The sequence below is a fragment of the Saccoglossus kowalevskii genome, chromosome 17 (assembly GCF_978046115.1).
Source record: "Saccoglossus kowalevskii chromosome 17, keSacKowa6.1, whole genome shotgun sequence".
NCBI lineage: Eukaryota > Metazoa > Hemichordata > Enteropneusta > Harrimaniidae > Saccoglossus > Saccoglossus kowalevskii.
Genome location: NC_140657.1, coordinates 14,195,140 through 14,214,283, shown reverse-complemented (window position 1 = coordinate 14,214,283; position 19,144 = coordinate 14,195,140). Strand labels below are relative to the sequence as shown.

The 19,144-nt window shown below is 34.0% G+C and overlaps 1 protein-coding gene across 2 annotated transcripts in view; it reads left to right on the top strand.

Annotated features, from left to right (window-relative positions):
• The window catches only part of LOC100329084 (GABA b receptor), a 138,412-nt gene that overhangs the window by 82,009 nt on the left and 37,259 nt on the right, over positions 1-19,144 (top strand). For both annotated transcript variants that reach the window (XM_085491758.1, NM_001171227.1), the window contains exon 2: positions 18,582-18,719. In XM_085491758.1, the coding sequence (XP_085347884.1) occupies positions 18,582-18,719 (138 nt within the window). The remainder of the gene's footprint in view (positions 1-18,581; positions 18,720-19,144) is intronic.

The window sequence follows — 19,144 nt, the reverse complement described above, 5'->3', positions numbered from 1 at the left end:
CATGTATTTTTGTAAATTCCCATCATGCATTTTTGTAAATTCCCATCATGCATTTTTGTAAATTCACATCATGTATTTTTATAAATTCAAATCATACATCTAAGTGCACTCCCATCATGCATCCTGGTACATTGCCATCATATATTTTGTGTCTGGTCTGTTTCTTGAAGCTGACACGAATTCAATTCAAAAAAGAAGCTTTTAATCTGTATGATTGGACCATTGCATTTTGGGATGTCATTTTTCATGCCATTCACATGAATTTTCTCAGTATACATGTATACCCATTAAAAGTATAAAATAATCTGTTGCATTTCTATCATGAATGTTGTTATCCAATAAACATATTTTCCACTCTTTAACTGAAAACACACTGCCGTGTTATTATTTGTTTTTCAAATAACCCACAGAATGTAGCCCATTATAAAAAATAACAGTTGTATATATCTGTCTTACCTAGGGCTATATCTCTGCTGAATAGTTGGTTTCTAACTTGAAGTGATGAGGGCATTGCGAAACGGTCAGTGTGAGGTTATGCTTCTTAGAAAGCGGGTTACTCATGACGCACATTACAATTTTGCTAACTTAGGATTGCTGTTTGAGCATTGCTCGTAACTGCTTTCTATCAAATGCTGACACTCCATTTTCTTTTATTCAACACGTTCTTTTCAGTTTACAGTGTGTTCAGTGGTTAAAGTAATTTGGATGCTCATCTGATTCTTAATCAGAAAAAAATGTGTTTTATGCAGTGTTGTTATATTCTTTAATTGTGGTTGCAATTTGTGTTTCAATCCATCTATCTCTATGGCTGCATCTTATATCTCAAGACACCTATGCAGATTACATGTAAATTAGCCCTCACATCATGCCGAATTCAACATGTGTTTTTTTTTATCTGGTTCTTTATGAAATTTTACATGAAGCTCTAAAAATTGGCCGATACCTAGCTTTTAATCTACCATCTTACAAACCTAATTTTATGTATTTTGTTAAAACTATAATATTAATCACAAGATTTTCCGAAGCCTTATCAAGTGAGTACATTCTCTTATAATCTTACTATGAAATCGTGTAGGGGCACTGTTCCTCTTATATCTTGATATCCTGATTTGTCTCTTACCCAGAATTCCATTTGTAGGTCACATGTTGACCATCATAGGGCAACCACCGATCACGCTATCATAGAATTTACACGTACAGTGTATTAATTGATTGTCTTGCATGTCTTCTAGACTTTCCTTGTCTGCATTTTCCTGACTATGGAAGTCTGGGGCTGTCACCGTGAGCCACAGACAATTTATCACAAACGTGTTCTTTCCATTTGTCATTAGTCTTGCAAGCTTCTTTCAGTCGCCTTTGGGGCTATTTTATCTTTGCTGTTCAGTGTACTTAATTAATTTCACCTATACATGTGTACTTTATATGTAATGGTTTCTTGCATTACTGCTTTTCTTAGAAATATAAAACAGATTGTTAATGTATATACTCCTTTAAATAAGAATTTTGAGAATTTTTTGCGGTCTAATGATTAAAAGGCATTTGTGAAGACAGCATTTTACAAAAGTCACTCTGACTCCCTAGGACCCTAGTAAAAGTCACTCTGACTTCCTCAGGACACCAGCGGAATTCACTGGGACTCCCTAAGACACACATGAAAGTCACTGAGACTCCCTAGGATCCTAGTAAAAGTCACTTTGACTTCCTAGGACCCTAGTAAAAGTCACTATGACTTCCTAGGACCCTAGTAAAAGTCATTGTGACTCCCTCAGGACACCAGCGGAATTCACTGAGACTCCCTAAGACCCACATGAAAGTCACTGAGACTCCCTAGAACACCAACAAAAGTCACTGAGACTCCCTAGAACACCAATAAAAGTCACTGAGACTGCCTGAGACCCCAGTGAACATCACTGTGATTCTCTCAGGATCCCAACTGAAGTCACTTAGACTCCCTAGAACACCAACAAAAGTCACTTAGACTCCCTAGAACACCAACAAAAGTCACTGAGACTGGCTGAGATCCCAGTGAACATTACTGTGATTCTCTCAGGATCCCAACTGAAGTCACTGAGACTTTCTGGGACCCCAGTAAAAGTGACTGAGACCTTGTTCATTATAGACCAGATGGACATAGTTTTCCATTGCCTACAGATCTTGATAAAAAATTTTGACAATATGGGAAAATTATGCAAGTTTTCTTTAGTGAAATGTAACAAAAGTTGACTAATTGACAAGCAAAGGGTCAATATTACTAAGATTTGTGAAATTTACATTATCACTTTTAACAGCGGTAAAATCAAAGATCTGTTTGCATAGAATATCTTGAAAACTGAATCACGTAATAATACAAATATTCATATTTATAGTAAATATTAATTCACAAGATAAAAATGTTATGAATTCCATCAAAATCGTGTAGCAGTGAGGGGTTGATAAACCCATACATGTTTTGTGTCTCCATAATCTTTCCTGGAATTGAACAGTGTGTACGTGTGATATCTGCTGTCCCAATAGAAAGTCTGGTGATCCCCTTGACTCTTGTCACAGGAGTTTGTAATTTGACGATGAGTGATGGTTCTAAGTAGGTCATGTCATCCCAGGCTGATGCTTGATAGGAAAAGTACATCGCTCTCCACATACCTCCGTACATGTAACTTTAAACCTTTATCAACACAGTGCTCGTGCGTATGCCGAACTTGTTTTGTCTCGCTTCACTTATCAGTATATATTCGGTTTCTGACGATTGATCGCAGTTTTTTGGTGTTACAGTATTTTGCAGCATTTGAATTTTGACATGGTTCTTAGCTCTGAAAGTTGACAGGTTAAGTGGCCATCCTACGTTATTATACTAGTTAGCTCACCGAGCCATTGGGTCAAGAGCCATCTGTTAGCCAGTGTTATCAATTATTCAGCGTATCCATGGTTTTTGACATGCTTTTTAGTGTATAAATATCTTTGGTGGAGTTAAATCAGATTTGTTAATTTTGTGAAGATATATAACATATAATTTTGCATTTTTAATGACTTTTTTGTCATTTTTTGTAACAATGATATTTTAGACTTCTTCAAAACTGTTAGATTACTTTGATATTCATATCATTGAATATTGAATTTTTACTTTTAATTCAAATTATTGAATTGATTGCTAAACAGCTTCATTTTCCTCTGAAATATCTCTGTGAAAAATCGCTAACTGAACAGCACAGGAAGCATAAAAATTATGTCAATTTCAGACAATGCACATGGATGCAAATGACATGCAATACTTACACCCTAGAACGTTAAAAGGACGTTTACCTCTTTAAAGCTGTCCCTGCAAAATCTATTTGAAAAAATAGTACTTCTATACCAGCTACTTTATCGTTTATCTTTGGTGACGTTTCTTCAAATTACATTATGTAATTAAACACATTACGTAATCATCGGTGATGACGATGAAAAAAAGAATATTACAAGACTGCATTGTAATGTAAATTCTACGTAGATGCAACCCCCCCCCCCCCACCCTCAATTTTTGCTGTCAATCATGGTGAATAGCCATGTGGTATTTCGCAGTAGAGCTCAGTAGTTATCTTAACCCCAATTTCGAGTTTCGGGTTTATATTCTGTCAATTTATTATTTCTTTTTTCGTTTTGATAAATGAGATTGTACAAGGTCGCTATATGAAATGCTGATGATCTTGAAATGTTTGCAATGAGATTCCCGTATGCTTTCAAGTTAATTCAATTATTATGTTTTATTAACACAATTAGATGCAGTATAGCCACAGTTTTCTTTTAATGTATCGTATATTTACATTTATCAGGATCTTAAAGATGTTCAGATGGATGGATATATTGATTTGGTTCGCAACATTGAATTTATTATTATTTAATTAATATTGGTTCAGAAGTCCTTTGTCAATTTATCGATTGAGGGCAATAGTATATGGGTATGGTATCAATTCTAACTAGGTTGACTTTGTAATGTGATCCAAATGTGAATAATGAATTCTGCTGAACAGCTTTGTGAATAGTACATGTACATGGATGGTTCTGCAAAGTTGAAACTAATTTCATAGAGGGCGCAATTTGTACATATCCATGCAGGTATCAAGATAATCTGAAGAAATTCAAATCAGAAATCTAATTTTGATGTTACAGTATGTATACTGTGTTCATTTTCATTTTTGAATTAAAACATCAAAGTATTTAGGAGAATGGCAACTGTCGTAAATATTGGATTATGGCCATTATACATGGTGTTCATAGTTTAGAGCGTGTTCAAGGGTTCAACCTATGTTATATGAGCAATGAAAAATACATAATCATAAATTCATCATCTTTTGGGTTTTTTTAGTCCTCATCAAGAGCATACCGAAAAGGGAACTACTATCTTGATCTCTGTCTGACTGTATGTGTGTTTACCAACATTTTCTCAGATATTCTGCAGCAGATACATTGTATTATTATACATTTGTTACCGTAACGCCATAAGTTACAGCGTGCCGTAATTTTGCGGTATTTTACGAGGTATTTTCATACTACCATATTTGGAAATGCGAATTCCAAATATGGAATGATTACGCGCATAAGCGTCCTCTGATAATAAAAACAAACATGGCTGCCACCAGGATTTGACCGAACTCTATACAAAGAAGTTCGCTGATTCTGCTCTAAACTTTTTGGATTTCGGCATTTCCATGATGTATCCTTGAAGGGAAAAGATGTATAATAATAAGGTTATTACGAGGATACCTCAAAGTATGCACTCAGACAGCACGCTGTCGCATCGATCTCCGCTGCGCGTCGGTCGATACTGCCGCTGTACTGTCCTCATGCATACTTTGAGGTATCTTCGTAATAACCTTACATTATTCATACCTTGCATGTTAATGAAGAATAATGCATTTGAGCAGTGCTTCAATTTTTTTCCAAATTTGAGAAATTCTATTACATTTGTGTATATCGATAAGTGGGCTATTTTCACAAAATGTTATTCATTTGGTGTTAAATAACAAAGAAATTAGTTTAATTAAATACATACAAATTTGAGAATTGTTGCCAAAAATGTTTACTATTATGCAATATATCTAGACAGATTACTCTATATTATGTAGATTTGTGGCTAAGCTAGCCTTAGACCTGTTCAAAGCTAGCTAAATTTTAAGTTATGCTTGGACTGCTCAGTACATGTAGTTTGTGTATGATAGAATCATTAATAGATGTCTATCACTAACTGCTTCCTGTTTTCCTTCTCTACAAATAATATTACCTTTACATGGATGCTTTGCGTTTCCTTTACTCTCTGAAAAGTAGATTTCAAATCCAAATTGCTGGGCTTAAGTACTGACCTGTGGGACTTTCCGAGTATATTAAATTTGTTTTTAATTCCATTTGTTTCACCTCTCACCCGTAAATCATCTCAGCCAATGTCCTCTTGGTCGATGTCGTCTCGACAGATGTCATCTCGGCAGATATCTTAGGGGCATATAGCTGCACACAAGTGGAATCAAAATTGAAACGTCATCAGGAACAGGAAGCTAACTTTGTGATTGTCTCAGCTGATATAATATTTTCTTTGGGAAGGTGGTGGGGGTATACAAATGTATACTGTGGTTCCATTTTCACTAGCTTTATGTAAATGACAATGGTGTATGGTCAAAACATTCATTTATGTTCAGCGTAAATTACTATTTTTTATGTATTTATGAGTGATAAAAAACAAAAAAAACATTCATGTTCTTTATATTTAATGATCCACTGTATGTATATATATATATATATATATATATATATATAAAGTAATATTTGATTTGGAGCTGCGTGCACTTTGATAGAGCAAATAACAGTACCCAAGTGTTTGTCCATGTCATGGGGACATGTCTGATCCTTTTGTGCTTTGCGCTTATTCACTCCAACATCACAGCATCATTATTCACAACGAAAGCGTCCAAGAAATGCTAATTAAAATATTAAAAAGAGACTAAACTAATTTCATGGTCATACTTTAAATGAAGTCAGAGATAAACGAGTGTTACTGTAAAATCTGTATTAGAAGCCGCATCTTTAATAGAAGTCGCACTCATTCTTTTTGAATAAATGAGAACCAAAAAATCATCATTTCTCATGTGTGTAGATTCTCTAATAAGTCATATGCCCTCTGCTGTATTGCACCATTTTTATAGAAGCCATGGTTTCTAATACAGATTATACAGTATGTATATAAACATTGGGGGGGGGGGGGTAACTGATCAAAAATAACTCTTGACATAGAATTTCCTAGTCTATTAAAAATAAAAAAAATAAAAAACACAAAAGATTAAAATATGCTATTTTTGAAGGATATTGAGTCTTAAACATTAAAAATATTAAAACTTAAAAGCCAACTAGTTTGATACATAAAATGGCATATTTTAACTCAAATATGTAAGAAATGGAATCATACAAATTTTCTGAATATGCATATCTTGGTATCAGCTAATATTTTGAAGATATTTGTGACGTAAACAGAGAACACATTATTTTATTTTGACGCCATTGTATGTGAGTGCATGTATGGATTCATATTTCTAAAATTTTGAAAAAACGGTATTCGAGTTCCCCGTGGTTCCAATCACTGAAACCATACTTGCATGTATTACCAGTGCATTGAGTTGTTTCCTGGAAGATATGTTTGATCGTTTACAATCTTAATTTCACACTGAGTTTGTCTGAGTAAAGCTGCAAATGTAACCATGCATGGTGTCTTCATAGAACTTATAGGTTCATTGACTAATGTATTGATACCCCCTAGCTTCATTGAATGATGTGTTGATACCTCCTCGGTTCATTGAATAATGTGTTAATACCTCCTAGATTCATTGAATAATGTGTTAATATCCCCTAGCTTCATTGAATAATGTGTTGATACCTCCTAGGTTCATTGAATAATGTGTTGATATCCCCTAGATTTATTGAATAATATGTTAATACCTCCTAGGTTCATTGAATAATGTGATGACACCACCTAGGTTCATTGAATAATGTGTTGATATCCCCTAGTTTCATTGAATAATGTGTTAATACCTCCTAGGTTCATTGAATAATGTGTTGATATCCCCTAGATTCATTGAATAATATGTTAATACCTCATAGGTTCATTGAATAATGTGATGATACCACCTAGGTTCATTGAATAATGTGTTGATATCCCCTAGTTTCATTGAATAATATGTTAATACCTCCTAGGTTCATTGAATAATGTGTTGGTATACCCCTAGTTTCATTGAATAATGTGTTGATACCCCCTAGATTCATTGAATAATATGTTAATACCTCCTAGGTTCATTGAATAATGTGATGATACCACCTAGGTTCATTGAATAATGTGTTGATATCCCCTAGTTTCATTGAATAATGTGTTAATACCTCCTAGGTTCATTGAATAATGTGTTGATATCCCCTAGATTCATTGAATAATATGTTAATACCTCCTAGGCTCATTGAATAATATGTTGATATCCCCTAGGTTCATTGAATATTGTGTTGATATCCCCTAGATTCATTGAATAATATGTCAATACCTCTTAGGTTCATTGAATAATGTGTTGATATTCCCCCTAGTTTCATTGAATAATGTGTTGATACCCCCTAGGTTCATTGAATAATGTGTTGATATCCCCTAGGTTCATTGAATAATATGTCAATACCTCCTAGGCTCATTGAATAATGTGTTGATATCCCCTGGGTTCATTGAATAATATGCTAATACCTCCTAGGCTCATTGAATAATGTGTCGATATCCCCTAGGTTCATTGAATAATGTGTTAATACCTCCTAGGTTCATTGAATAATGTGTTGATACCTCCTAGGTTCATTGAATAATGTGTTAATACCTCCTAGGCTCATTGAATAATGTGTTGATATCCCCTAGGTTCATTGAATAATATGTTAATACCTCCTTGGTTCATTGAATAATGTGTTGATAACTGACATGTTTTTTTTGATACAGTTTTACTGAAAAGACTAGTTTTCATTGCTTATAACTTATAAATATTAATTTACGTAAATGAGGCACTTTTTTCTGTCAATCGTGTCATGAAATCCCCTTCCCTTCCTTTGAATAAAGTGTTGATATCCTCTAGGTTCATTGAAAATATCTCTTCGTCCCTTTAGGTCCATTGATATATATATTCATGCCCCTTTTATAGGTTAATTGAATGTGTTGAGTTCATTGGACAGTGTGTTGATGCCCCCTAGGTTCATTGATAATATCAATTAAGTACATAGATTCATTGAACAATACCTATGTTGATGCCCCCTAGGTTTATTGACAATATCTTCATGTTACCTTAGGCTCATTGATAATATCTTCATTTGAAGTATTGCGTAATCATTAACTCATGTATTGTTCCTTTAGTGAAAAATTCAACTTGAATCTAATCAATAATTTCATTGAATTTTACTTAATATTTGTAGCTAATTGATTTTTAAACAGAATTCATACACATTTGTTGACCCCCTTTAAATGCTATTGGTCTAACCCTTAATTTAATTTAATAAAAGTGTGGATTCACAATTATGAGTTGGCCTGGAAGTTTTCAGGGGAATTGTTTTAAACTAACTCCTAATTACCGTAAACACCAAATCTATTTACAAAGTGGCTGTATTAATTGTTATTTAAACCAATATAATAGTCAAAATTAAAGCCGCAAGCGGCGTCACCGGGGCCCAAGCTGACAAGATTCTGTTTCATAATTAATGTGGTCACATGTTAGACAATCAGGTAGCTTGTATTATCAGTAACAAGAGGTCGAAATGAAATTGGTACCATGTATTTACGTGGTTTGGTTATCGAAATAGGGTTTTCAGGATATATAATGAGCCATGTTCTTATGCACAATAATGAGATTACATAATCATATATAGCCATTTCTAATGTCAGTTACATCTTTCATTCAATGTCTTCATAATGACACTAGTTACATGTCCAGCTCTGCGACAGTGTTTCAGATATGACTGCTATTCATATTAATGAGTTCACATGACCATATATGGTCATCTGTTATTTTAATCAAATCTCTTGTTCACTGTTGTCATAATAACACAGGATTCATCTTCCCAACTCCAACAGTGTTTAAGATATAATGGTTATGCATATTAATGAGTTCACATGACCATATATGGTTATCTGTTATTTTAATCAAATCTCTTGTTCACTGTTGTCATAATGACACAGGATTCATCTTCCTAACTGCAACAGTGTTTGAGATATAACGATTACGCATATTAATGAGCTCACATGACCATATATGGTCATTTGTTATTTTAATCAAATCTTTTGTTCAATGTTGTCATAATAACACAGGATTCCACTTCCTAACTGCAACAGTGTTTGAGATATGACAGTTATGCATATTAATGAGCTCACACGACCATATATGGTCATTTGTTATTTTAATCGAATCTCTTGTTCAAGGTTGTCATAATAACACAGGATTCACCATCCTAACTACAACAGTGCTTGAGTTATAACAGTTATGCATATTAATGAGGTTAGAAGCCCCCACCCCATGGGTGCCCAGCCACGTGGCCTAACAGTGTGCTATTGGGGCAAAATGATGCATCTGATGACACAAATGCACATACAAAATATGAAAGAAATCAGACTAATACAAAACATGTAGTTGCATAATTTCTATTTTCACAAAATCCAAGATGGCGTCCAAACCACGTGACTGATGAAAATAATATTATTTTTCTCATATGGAGCTAAGGCCAGGCATGGTAAATATAAAAACATCTAGTAGATTGGTTGAATCACCTCTGAGAAACAAATGCCCAAACTTTTGGTCAATTTTGTTTAAAATCCAAGATGGCGGCCAAACCATGTGACTGATCTGAAATCTTTTTTAGGTTTCTGAAAGGGTTTGATATACAGATACCATGAAGCAAAATTGAAAATAATCCCTCAAGTGTTGTCTGAGTAAAAAACTACTTCCTGTTTAGAAGAAATCCAAAATGGTGGCCAAACCACGTGACCAATCGTAATAATTTTTTCAAACGTAAATGGGATACATATATAGAAGCTAAATACTACATATGAGAGCATTCTGCTTGGTGGTTCTGAAGAAGAAGATTTTTTAGTGTTTTTTGCCGTTTTTAGGAAAAACAAAATGGCGGGAAAAGTCACATGACCGCTAAAGTTTTTATTGCTGATATCTATTACACATGAGTTGTACTATATACCATAAAAAAATCTAGAGGCCTAGACCCTCAGAAAGTGGTCAAACAGCCACTTCCGGTTTTATTTCAATCCAATATGACTGCCAAACTAATTGACCAATCAAAATTCTGAAAGCATGTTGCACCAGTTCACATTAGGGACTATCAGTATAGAGCATTATCAGACCATTCCGTTCAGCGGTTTTCTCAAACGGCTTGACGAAATAGGTTACGGAAGAAAGAAAGAAAGAAAGAAAGAAGAAAGAAAAAACCGCACAATAAGAATAGGGGCCTCGCCCTTCGGGCTTGGGCCCCTAATAATATTCAACACACTCCCCATGTTTCCCACACTAGTGCAGTACACTGTGTGTGTGTGAATTAAATGTTTGTGTTTCCATCCATCCATCAGTCCGTTATTTGCCTACAAACACAGATTGTCCATCTCAAGAAACAAGTCTTCTGAGATGGGAAATGTGTTTTGCATTCCATTGTTCAAGTTCGTGGAAGACTGCAACAATCTCACAATTCATTGAACATAGAATAGAATAGAATAGAATAGAATAGAATAGAATAGAAAACCATATTCCAAATCAGCCATATTAGCAAATAACAACTCCATCCCCATCACCCCACCCTAATTCTCCATATTATTTATTCAGCTTCCTCATCTCACCCCCACAGAAAAAAAAAATGAAACTTCCTCTTCTACTCTCCGATCTCTTAATTCTGATACACGCATTTTATAACTACTAGAAGATATGTACATGGACGTAGATGATCTTCTGTTGTCAGCCCTTACTCCCAGCTTCATCACATGGTTTAGTAGCAAATTTGCATACAAATATCTTCCTACATGCTGTATTCATCCATTGTAAGTATAGATCACGATACCTATGTGTATATTAGAACATTCATATACAGGAAAAAATTAATATGAATATGTTACATGTTCCGGTGGCATTACAGTTCAATGAGTTTTTTTCACGGCAGATTGTTGTCCACTCTAGTGTAAAATAATCTGTATATATTTAGTCATGTAGCTGCGGTTTCTGATAAATTCAAGCTTCATAGTTTCACTCTGAGAGTATTCACTTCCCTTTATCGGGATCTTGAGACTATTATGGGATGCCTGAATTGTTGGAGATATTGAGGATTCGCCCCTCGTTACAAATTGATTTGGGCCCTAATGATTTGAATCTGCATATTCCCCAAAATTCACACAACAGACCAACATATTTGAAATAATAGTCACCCAAAGATCCCCCCAAAATGATTTAAGAATTATCTCAGAGTACAGATTCTAGAACTGGATTATCTGGTCTTATATAATTGTTATTTGCCTCGATTGAATGCGTACATGCATTAATGTAGTGTGTGTGCAATCTTCTCATCATGCATTCATAAATCTAGATTCTCGCAAACCACTGTATCAATTAAAACCAAATTTCGTACATTTATGTATATTCTACATGTGTATGTATAGATATACAGGACTCAACAATTTGTCCAGAGACAAGTGCATTTAAACATAGAAAGCCTATGTTCCACTCGCTATACACTACTCTACTAATGCCTAGAATCTATACACTATTCTACTAATGCCTAGAATCTATACACTATTCTACCAATGCCTAGAATCTATACACTATTCTACTAATGCCTAGAATCTATACACTATTCTACTAATGCCTAGAATCTATATATGTTCCACTCACTATACACTACTCTAGTAATGCCTAGAATCTATATATGTTCCACTCACTATACACTACTCTAGTAATGCCTAGAATCAATATATGTTCCACTCACTATACACTACTCTACTAATGCCTAGAATCTATATATGTTCCACTCACTATACACTACTCTAGTAATGCCTAGAATCTATATATGTTCCACTCGCTATACACTACTCTACTAATGCCTAGAATCTATATATGTTCCACTCACTATACACTACTCTACTAATGCCTAGAATCTATATATGTTCCACTCGCTATACACTACTCTAGTAATGCCTAGAATCTATATATGTTCCACTCACTATACACTACTCTACTAATGCCTTGAATCTATATATGTTCCACTCGCTATACACTACTCTACTAATGCCTAGAATCTATATATGTTCCACTCGCTATACACTACTCTACTAATGCCTAGAATCTATATATGTTCCACTCACTATACACTACTCTACTAATGCCTAGAATCTATATATGTTCCACTCGCTATACACTACTCTACTAATGCCTAGAATCTATATATGTTCCACTCGCTATACACTACTCTACTAATGCCTAGAATCTATATATGTTCCACTCACTATACACCACTCTACTAATGCCTAGAATCTATATATGTTCCACTCACTATACACCACTCTACTAATGCCTAGAATCTATATATGTTCCACTCACTATACACTACTCTACTAATGCCTAGAATCTATATACATGGAGCAATCAAGTTACTATAAACAACTCTGCTGGTAGCCATTGGAAACTAAGTTAAAATTTTTGGTTGCCAGAAGTAATTATGTTTTACAAACATACGGTATATTTAAACTACGGTAGACATAAATTCCAAATATATTTTAAAATTTAGATATTTTAGGTGATATGTCATTTGTATCATTATTGGCCAACACTGATTCACTAACAGAGTGAGATTCGACTTCAATCTTTGTGCTGCAAACTACTTGTACATGGTTTATCACTTGGCCTTGCAAAATATGTAATTCTTACATGCCATTTCACAAAAATTATTAAATATGGTTGGTAATGAAATGTGTAAGTGCAAAGTGTTGAATTGTGGGTATAGAGTATGCCACAAGGAGTTGACAAATCTAAAATTTGTTTTACGATACAAAAAATTTGTCGCAAGTTGGATTTTGTTTAGGTCACCAATTGGTAGCCTAGATATTTTTCTTTAATCACCATTGGTTAAATTAAATTGCCATGGTGACCAAAATGGTTGCAATCTAGAGGTATGCCATAATAAAGATATGTCGGTTGTAATTAAATTGTTTTTTTTCACAGGTGTCCTGGATACTTCTGAATCACATCCATCACTTGTTTGAATTCTTCAAAGAAAACGCTTTTTAATGCTTAGTATGATTGATTGCTTGACTACAGAAAGGAACTGCGTTCACACAAAAAGTTCTTTTTTAATTTTTGCTGCTTTCCATGAAAGCACTCAACACTGACGACTGAAGTGAGAAGCTCATTAATGTCATATATGTATATTTTGTCCTTCCTGTGAAAAGAGTTGGATATCACCCAGACATGGACACCATCCGGTCTGGCACTAGCTGTGTAACGCGCGGATGGTGAATCTTGCAGATTCCCAATCAAAAAAACAAGTTCTGTTTTTGTTTTTTTGCAGTTTAAGTGAATAGATCATCAAATTTATTTTATTTTTAAAATTGGTTTTTATTTCTTAATTTTTTTTTTTTACACGGAGAACATACAGCAGTTGAGATATACACCTGGAATTAATAGTGCTATTGACTTTATGTGACCAGAAATGTTCAAAAGAAGATTGTTTTCAGCCTTTGGATAATGCAGTTCAAACGTTATATTAGCTCAGAGCTCTGAGACCAAATGCCGCACAGGTCGGTGCCTGGGAAAACCTGTTCATTTGTGATTATAATCAAGACTGTGTTAGCTTTGAGATGTATCCGGCAACAGCAGGTTCTGGCCACATATGCCATATGGCACTTAATCCAAAAACGCAAAACCACAGACTTTGGGGCAAGAAATAGCTTGAGGCAAGATGAAAAAGATCATAGATATATCAAAAAAATTAACGTGGCCGCAATTCGTCTACAGACTATCGTCAATGTCTTGAATACTTCACATCTGTTTGATTCAGCAGTGATATTTAACGTAGTTACTACATGTATCTGATGTTTGAATGCATTTGGTATTCTGTAAATATGTAACGCTTTCAGTACTCCTGGAAAAGTTAGACGTAAATACTGGGTCATACTGCAAATTGCTTTAACCTTTTCACCACCAGTTCCCTGTTTTCATCACACATTCACAAAATAGTCTGCACTTTCCTTCAGAAGTTTGGGACAAAAATAGCCATTTTTTTTTTTAGTAAAAACCATAGATCCTCTATGGAGAGGGTCTATGTAAAAACTAAAAATTTACTAAAATTTTGCCTGTTGACCTCAAAATTAGGGTTCATGAAATAAAGAACTATAATAATATTTTCAAAGTTTGTTGTTATTCATTTTCATTTTTGTTTGCTTTAACTTTTCCCATGATGCAATGCACTAAACAGTTTGTAAATGCTCCAAAGTTGTGCATGCACTTGTATTTGAGACACTGAGAACAAACAACTTTTGCATAAATGTTAATCAGGATCCAATATTAAATATTTTCAGCAAGAATTTACATGAATATTGTATTGCCTCGTTCTATTAACTTCATTTGTTAAAGAAAGGTAATTTGCATAGATACATGGATAAAAATCAGTAAATTAATTCATAAACCATTAATACTAAATTATTTTTGAAAGTTCATTAATTGGTTGCTATATAATTTCATGAATATTTCACTGTTTCTTATTTAAAAAATTAATATTCATTAAAATTGCATAGGATTGAAGTTTCCCGCTTTGGTCATTTCTAGAGGTCTATTAGTGTCTGAGAATCTCGTGTGAAATATTTAATGGTCTGAATTTGTTGTGAATTGCTAGAGATGTTCAATTTTCAATGCGTTTCACCGAGTCTTCAAATGTTTGAGCTTCCTATTCAATTGGGTGTTCAAATTTTCCTTGCTAACACTTTTGAACACAAAGATATCGTCTCTTTCACATTAGTAAGGCCCAAAGTAATTTGCAAGAAGATCGAATCCAGGTGTATTCTCAAATATTTCACGCAACTCGTGTAAATTCACATAACGTCTAATATACCTCATTAGTACCTAGATTTCAATAAAGCTTTTATGAAATGCGTTATTTCTACCGTATTTGATCAGTCTACATGTAGAGTGAAGTGTTCATCTCAAATATACTTGTTAAATTAATATTTTGTTCATAATAATAAATATCAGTATAATCTTTCAATACTGAAATTTTGCAAGCCGCCTTTTGTGTATATTACATTCGTATCTGTGTCGATTTATAAATACGCTGTCATTCAGTTTCAGATACCATATCTATAAAATCCTGTAATATTATAAAGTGTATACTCTGTGTGTATTAGAGAGGATTTCATAACCATGGTTTCCATGGTAACCATATGATTTGTACAGGGACAGAAATTTCTTTCCTACCAAGGTGACAACTTATGGATACCATGGTGCGACGACATCATAAATTTGCGCCATCTTGTTGTTTTTTTTGCCCTTGACCGACGTAGTTCAAAACTTGGACTTATTGCATACGTTTAGGGTCCATCTGTATGTTATAATTTCTCAGACATGCCTTGACCGATTTTATCTTGAATGGCGCAAAATGTTTGCGACATCGTCGGCCTATATTATACCAAACATGATGAATTTCTGATTGCATTTTTTAATCCTTAATTACCAACTGAAGATTAATATCAGAATTTAATAAGAAATTGATCTGCTAGACTTTATAAATACACGTGTGTACATTGTACATTGCGTTTTTGCACCGCCTCCTAATCTCCGCTACATGTAACTGAATTATCCCTCTGATCCACCAGGAAATTGGGTGAAAAGAAACTTCATAACGTAATTTACACACGGACAATCCCTGTCATTCAATCATTGTGAAATCATATCAAGTTCTAATGAGAAGCTGTAGATGTAGGTAAAGTGAATTATAATGGTTAGGGGTTATGCTGTGCAAAATTGAGTGAAAATGACATTAACACAATTTGTATGTTTCAATAAATAAAGCGACAGATATTGTTCTTATCAACTCTGAGCATTAAGGTTATTATTATTTTTTTGTCAGTTTGAATGACGACCTCGGCCTTCTTTTTGTAAAGAATCTGTTAAAAGATTGTACTTCCAATGTTTTTTTCTTTTCTTTCGTAAAGCAGCACCCTAAGGTTTTATTTCCTTGTGTAGTTCTGTGCATGTTGCCATGGAAATCAATTTGTTATTCATGCTCGCACACGTCTACCGATGATCGGTCTCATTTTTTCTTGGGAGGGCAGTCTTACAAATTCATGAATATAATGTTAGAATCATGAATGATTAAAATTACAAGGTTATGCTCTGAATCATCGTTTCAACGCTGCATTTTTTAACACCGGAATTATCGGTTTTGTGTCCTCGTAAGAATCTGAAATGTTGGCAAAAATATGACGAATGAGATGGTCTAGTAACACAGGCACACAGATTTTAACATAAAAATGAATCTAGTTTAATCTGAATATTTTATAACATTTATGCATAATTATTAATACTTCTCATTATCTGAGAACAATACAAGCATGAACAAATACCTTTTGTAGATAAATACGCCACAAACATGGTGAAGAACATGATGCTCCATCACATGAACCACACTGGCTCTTGGTAACAACTTAAATTAGCAATTATATCCAAAACAATTTGAGTGAAGGTAATCTGTATAATATTTCTGTCTTCTAAATTGGATTTTTCCTTGTTAACCATAAACAAGTCTGAGATATATTTTTTGTTGTATATCTGAGAGTGTACTGTCACAGCGATTTTTAACTCCAGATGTCAACTTGTATTACATAATTCTCATGTTTCTTACCTTTAGCCATATAACTGATTTTTTAGCGCCGCTGTTAACACGTCGAGTGGAGCTAATCATATTACTGATTGTCCATCGGCATCCGTCGTCCATGTCAACTTTTTAGCTCCGCTGTCGACTTTGTCGAGCGGAGCTTATCATATGAGTGATTGTCCGTCGTCTGTGTCAATGTTTTACTTATTCGACTTCTTCTTGAAAACTACAAGCCTGAATGCTTTGATACTTGGTGTATATGTACCTTGGGTAGACCTCTCTCAGATTTGTTCATTTCATGATCATATCTTCAATTCTCTAATTTTAGTGAATATTTTTGTCATTTTTGGTAAAAAGTGATATTTTTGACTTCTTGTTAAAAACCGCAAGTCCAATTGCTTTGATATTACATATGTAGGTACTACATGTGGACCTCTCTCAGATTTGTTCATTTTGTAATGATATCTTTAATTCTCTAATTTTGGTGAATATTTTTGTCATTTTTGGTAAAAAGTGATATTTTCAACTTCTTTTTAAAAACCGCAAGTCCAATTGCTTTGATATTACATATATAGGTACTACATGTGGACCACTCTCAAATTTGTTCATTTCATGATGATATCTTTACTTTTCTAATTTTGGTGAATATTTTTGTCATTTTTGGTAAAAAGTGATATTTTCTTCTTTATGGTGAAAAATGATATTTTTGAATTCTTGTTTAAAACAGCAAGTCCCATTGCATTGATACTATGCATATTGTTCATTTTCTAATATATCTTCTGTTCTTTAATTGAAATGTGCATTGCTAACAGCGGAGCTATCTCAGCCGAGAGGCTGCTTGTTACTTTTTTGATTTCATCTTGAAAATCGAACGTCTTGAAAGTCTGATTGCTTTGATATATTATAGATATAGATGTTTCAGATTGACCTCTTTCAGATTTGTTCATTTTCTGAAGATACATGTAGCCTCAATTCTCAAATTGAAATGCGCATTGCTAACATCAGAGCTATGCTTGCACATAAAGGTTTTTAGTCCTTAAAAAAAAGGACTATTATTTTAGACCTTTTTGTCTATGTGTGTGTATCTGGCCTGTGCCATTTCTCAGACATGCAGTTGACCGATGCATAGATAACACATAATGTTATATGTGTACATATCAATTTTGTTGTTTGATTTGGTCAAGTATGGCTGACTGGCAGACATTATATAATTATATAAAATAGGGTAACTTCTAATACTTGTCTACAATTTTTTTTTTCAGTTAAACACAGTATGATAACAATACTGTGGCTGACTGTTGGCCATGTTGTCCCTATATGTTTCTCTTTATCAAAATCACTGTCTCAAATGTATACTTTTATGCTTATTATCAGTGACTTCCTTTGATTTCCAAATGTCAAGGCGCTAAAACTGATGAAACTGCCGGGTGTTGTACGTTCGAACTACATGTTGTATATGTGCGTTTGATATTTGTCCCATGTGTCGCAATATATGCACATGGATAAAATGTTGAATGAATGCGGTTATGATGACCTTCTTATTTGGAGCCTGTAAAATAATTCTATAGGCCGTGAGATTTGTTTGCCCCGCTTGTAATTTCACAAAAATAAATTTAAAGTGCGTTATGTCATTTTTTTGTTGAATATCAAAATTTACGATTCTGTGGTACATGTAATTTACAATCTTATTTTATTTTATAAAATTGCAGTGTAAACCTGGCCGTGGAACCAATGCTTTATATAAATTACTTTACCAAGAACCCAAGAAAATTTTACTGCTTGGTGCAGGGTGTAGTACTGTGTCCACCCGTGTTGCTGAAGCGGCTCGTATGTGGAATCTAATCGTGGTAAGTTTCGACCTGTCATGCTTTGCACGTATCAAAACGAATATATTCAAACTAAACTTTTGTGATAGTTCAAGGTTGATTGTATCTCATTTGAATAAACTATGTACAGCTTGTGATTCATGTGATGTAGATAAACACTAATCAGAAAAATGGCGATTAAGGAATAAGCCACTGTTGCATTCTGGGAAATCAAGAGATATTGCACAATTCACAACATTACAAGTATAAACACAAGTAGACATTATTCATGTTTAGGACCTTCTTAAAACAAACGAAAAATCGTGTGATGAAGATAAACACTAATCAGAAAAATGATGATTAATAAATAAACCACTGTTGCATACTGGGATATCAAGAGATAGTGTACAATTCACAACATACCACCTTATGCACAAGTATACATTATGCATGTTTAGGGCCTTCTT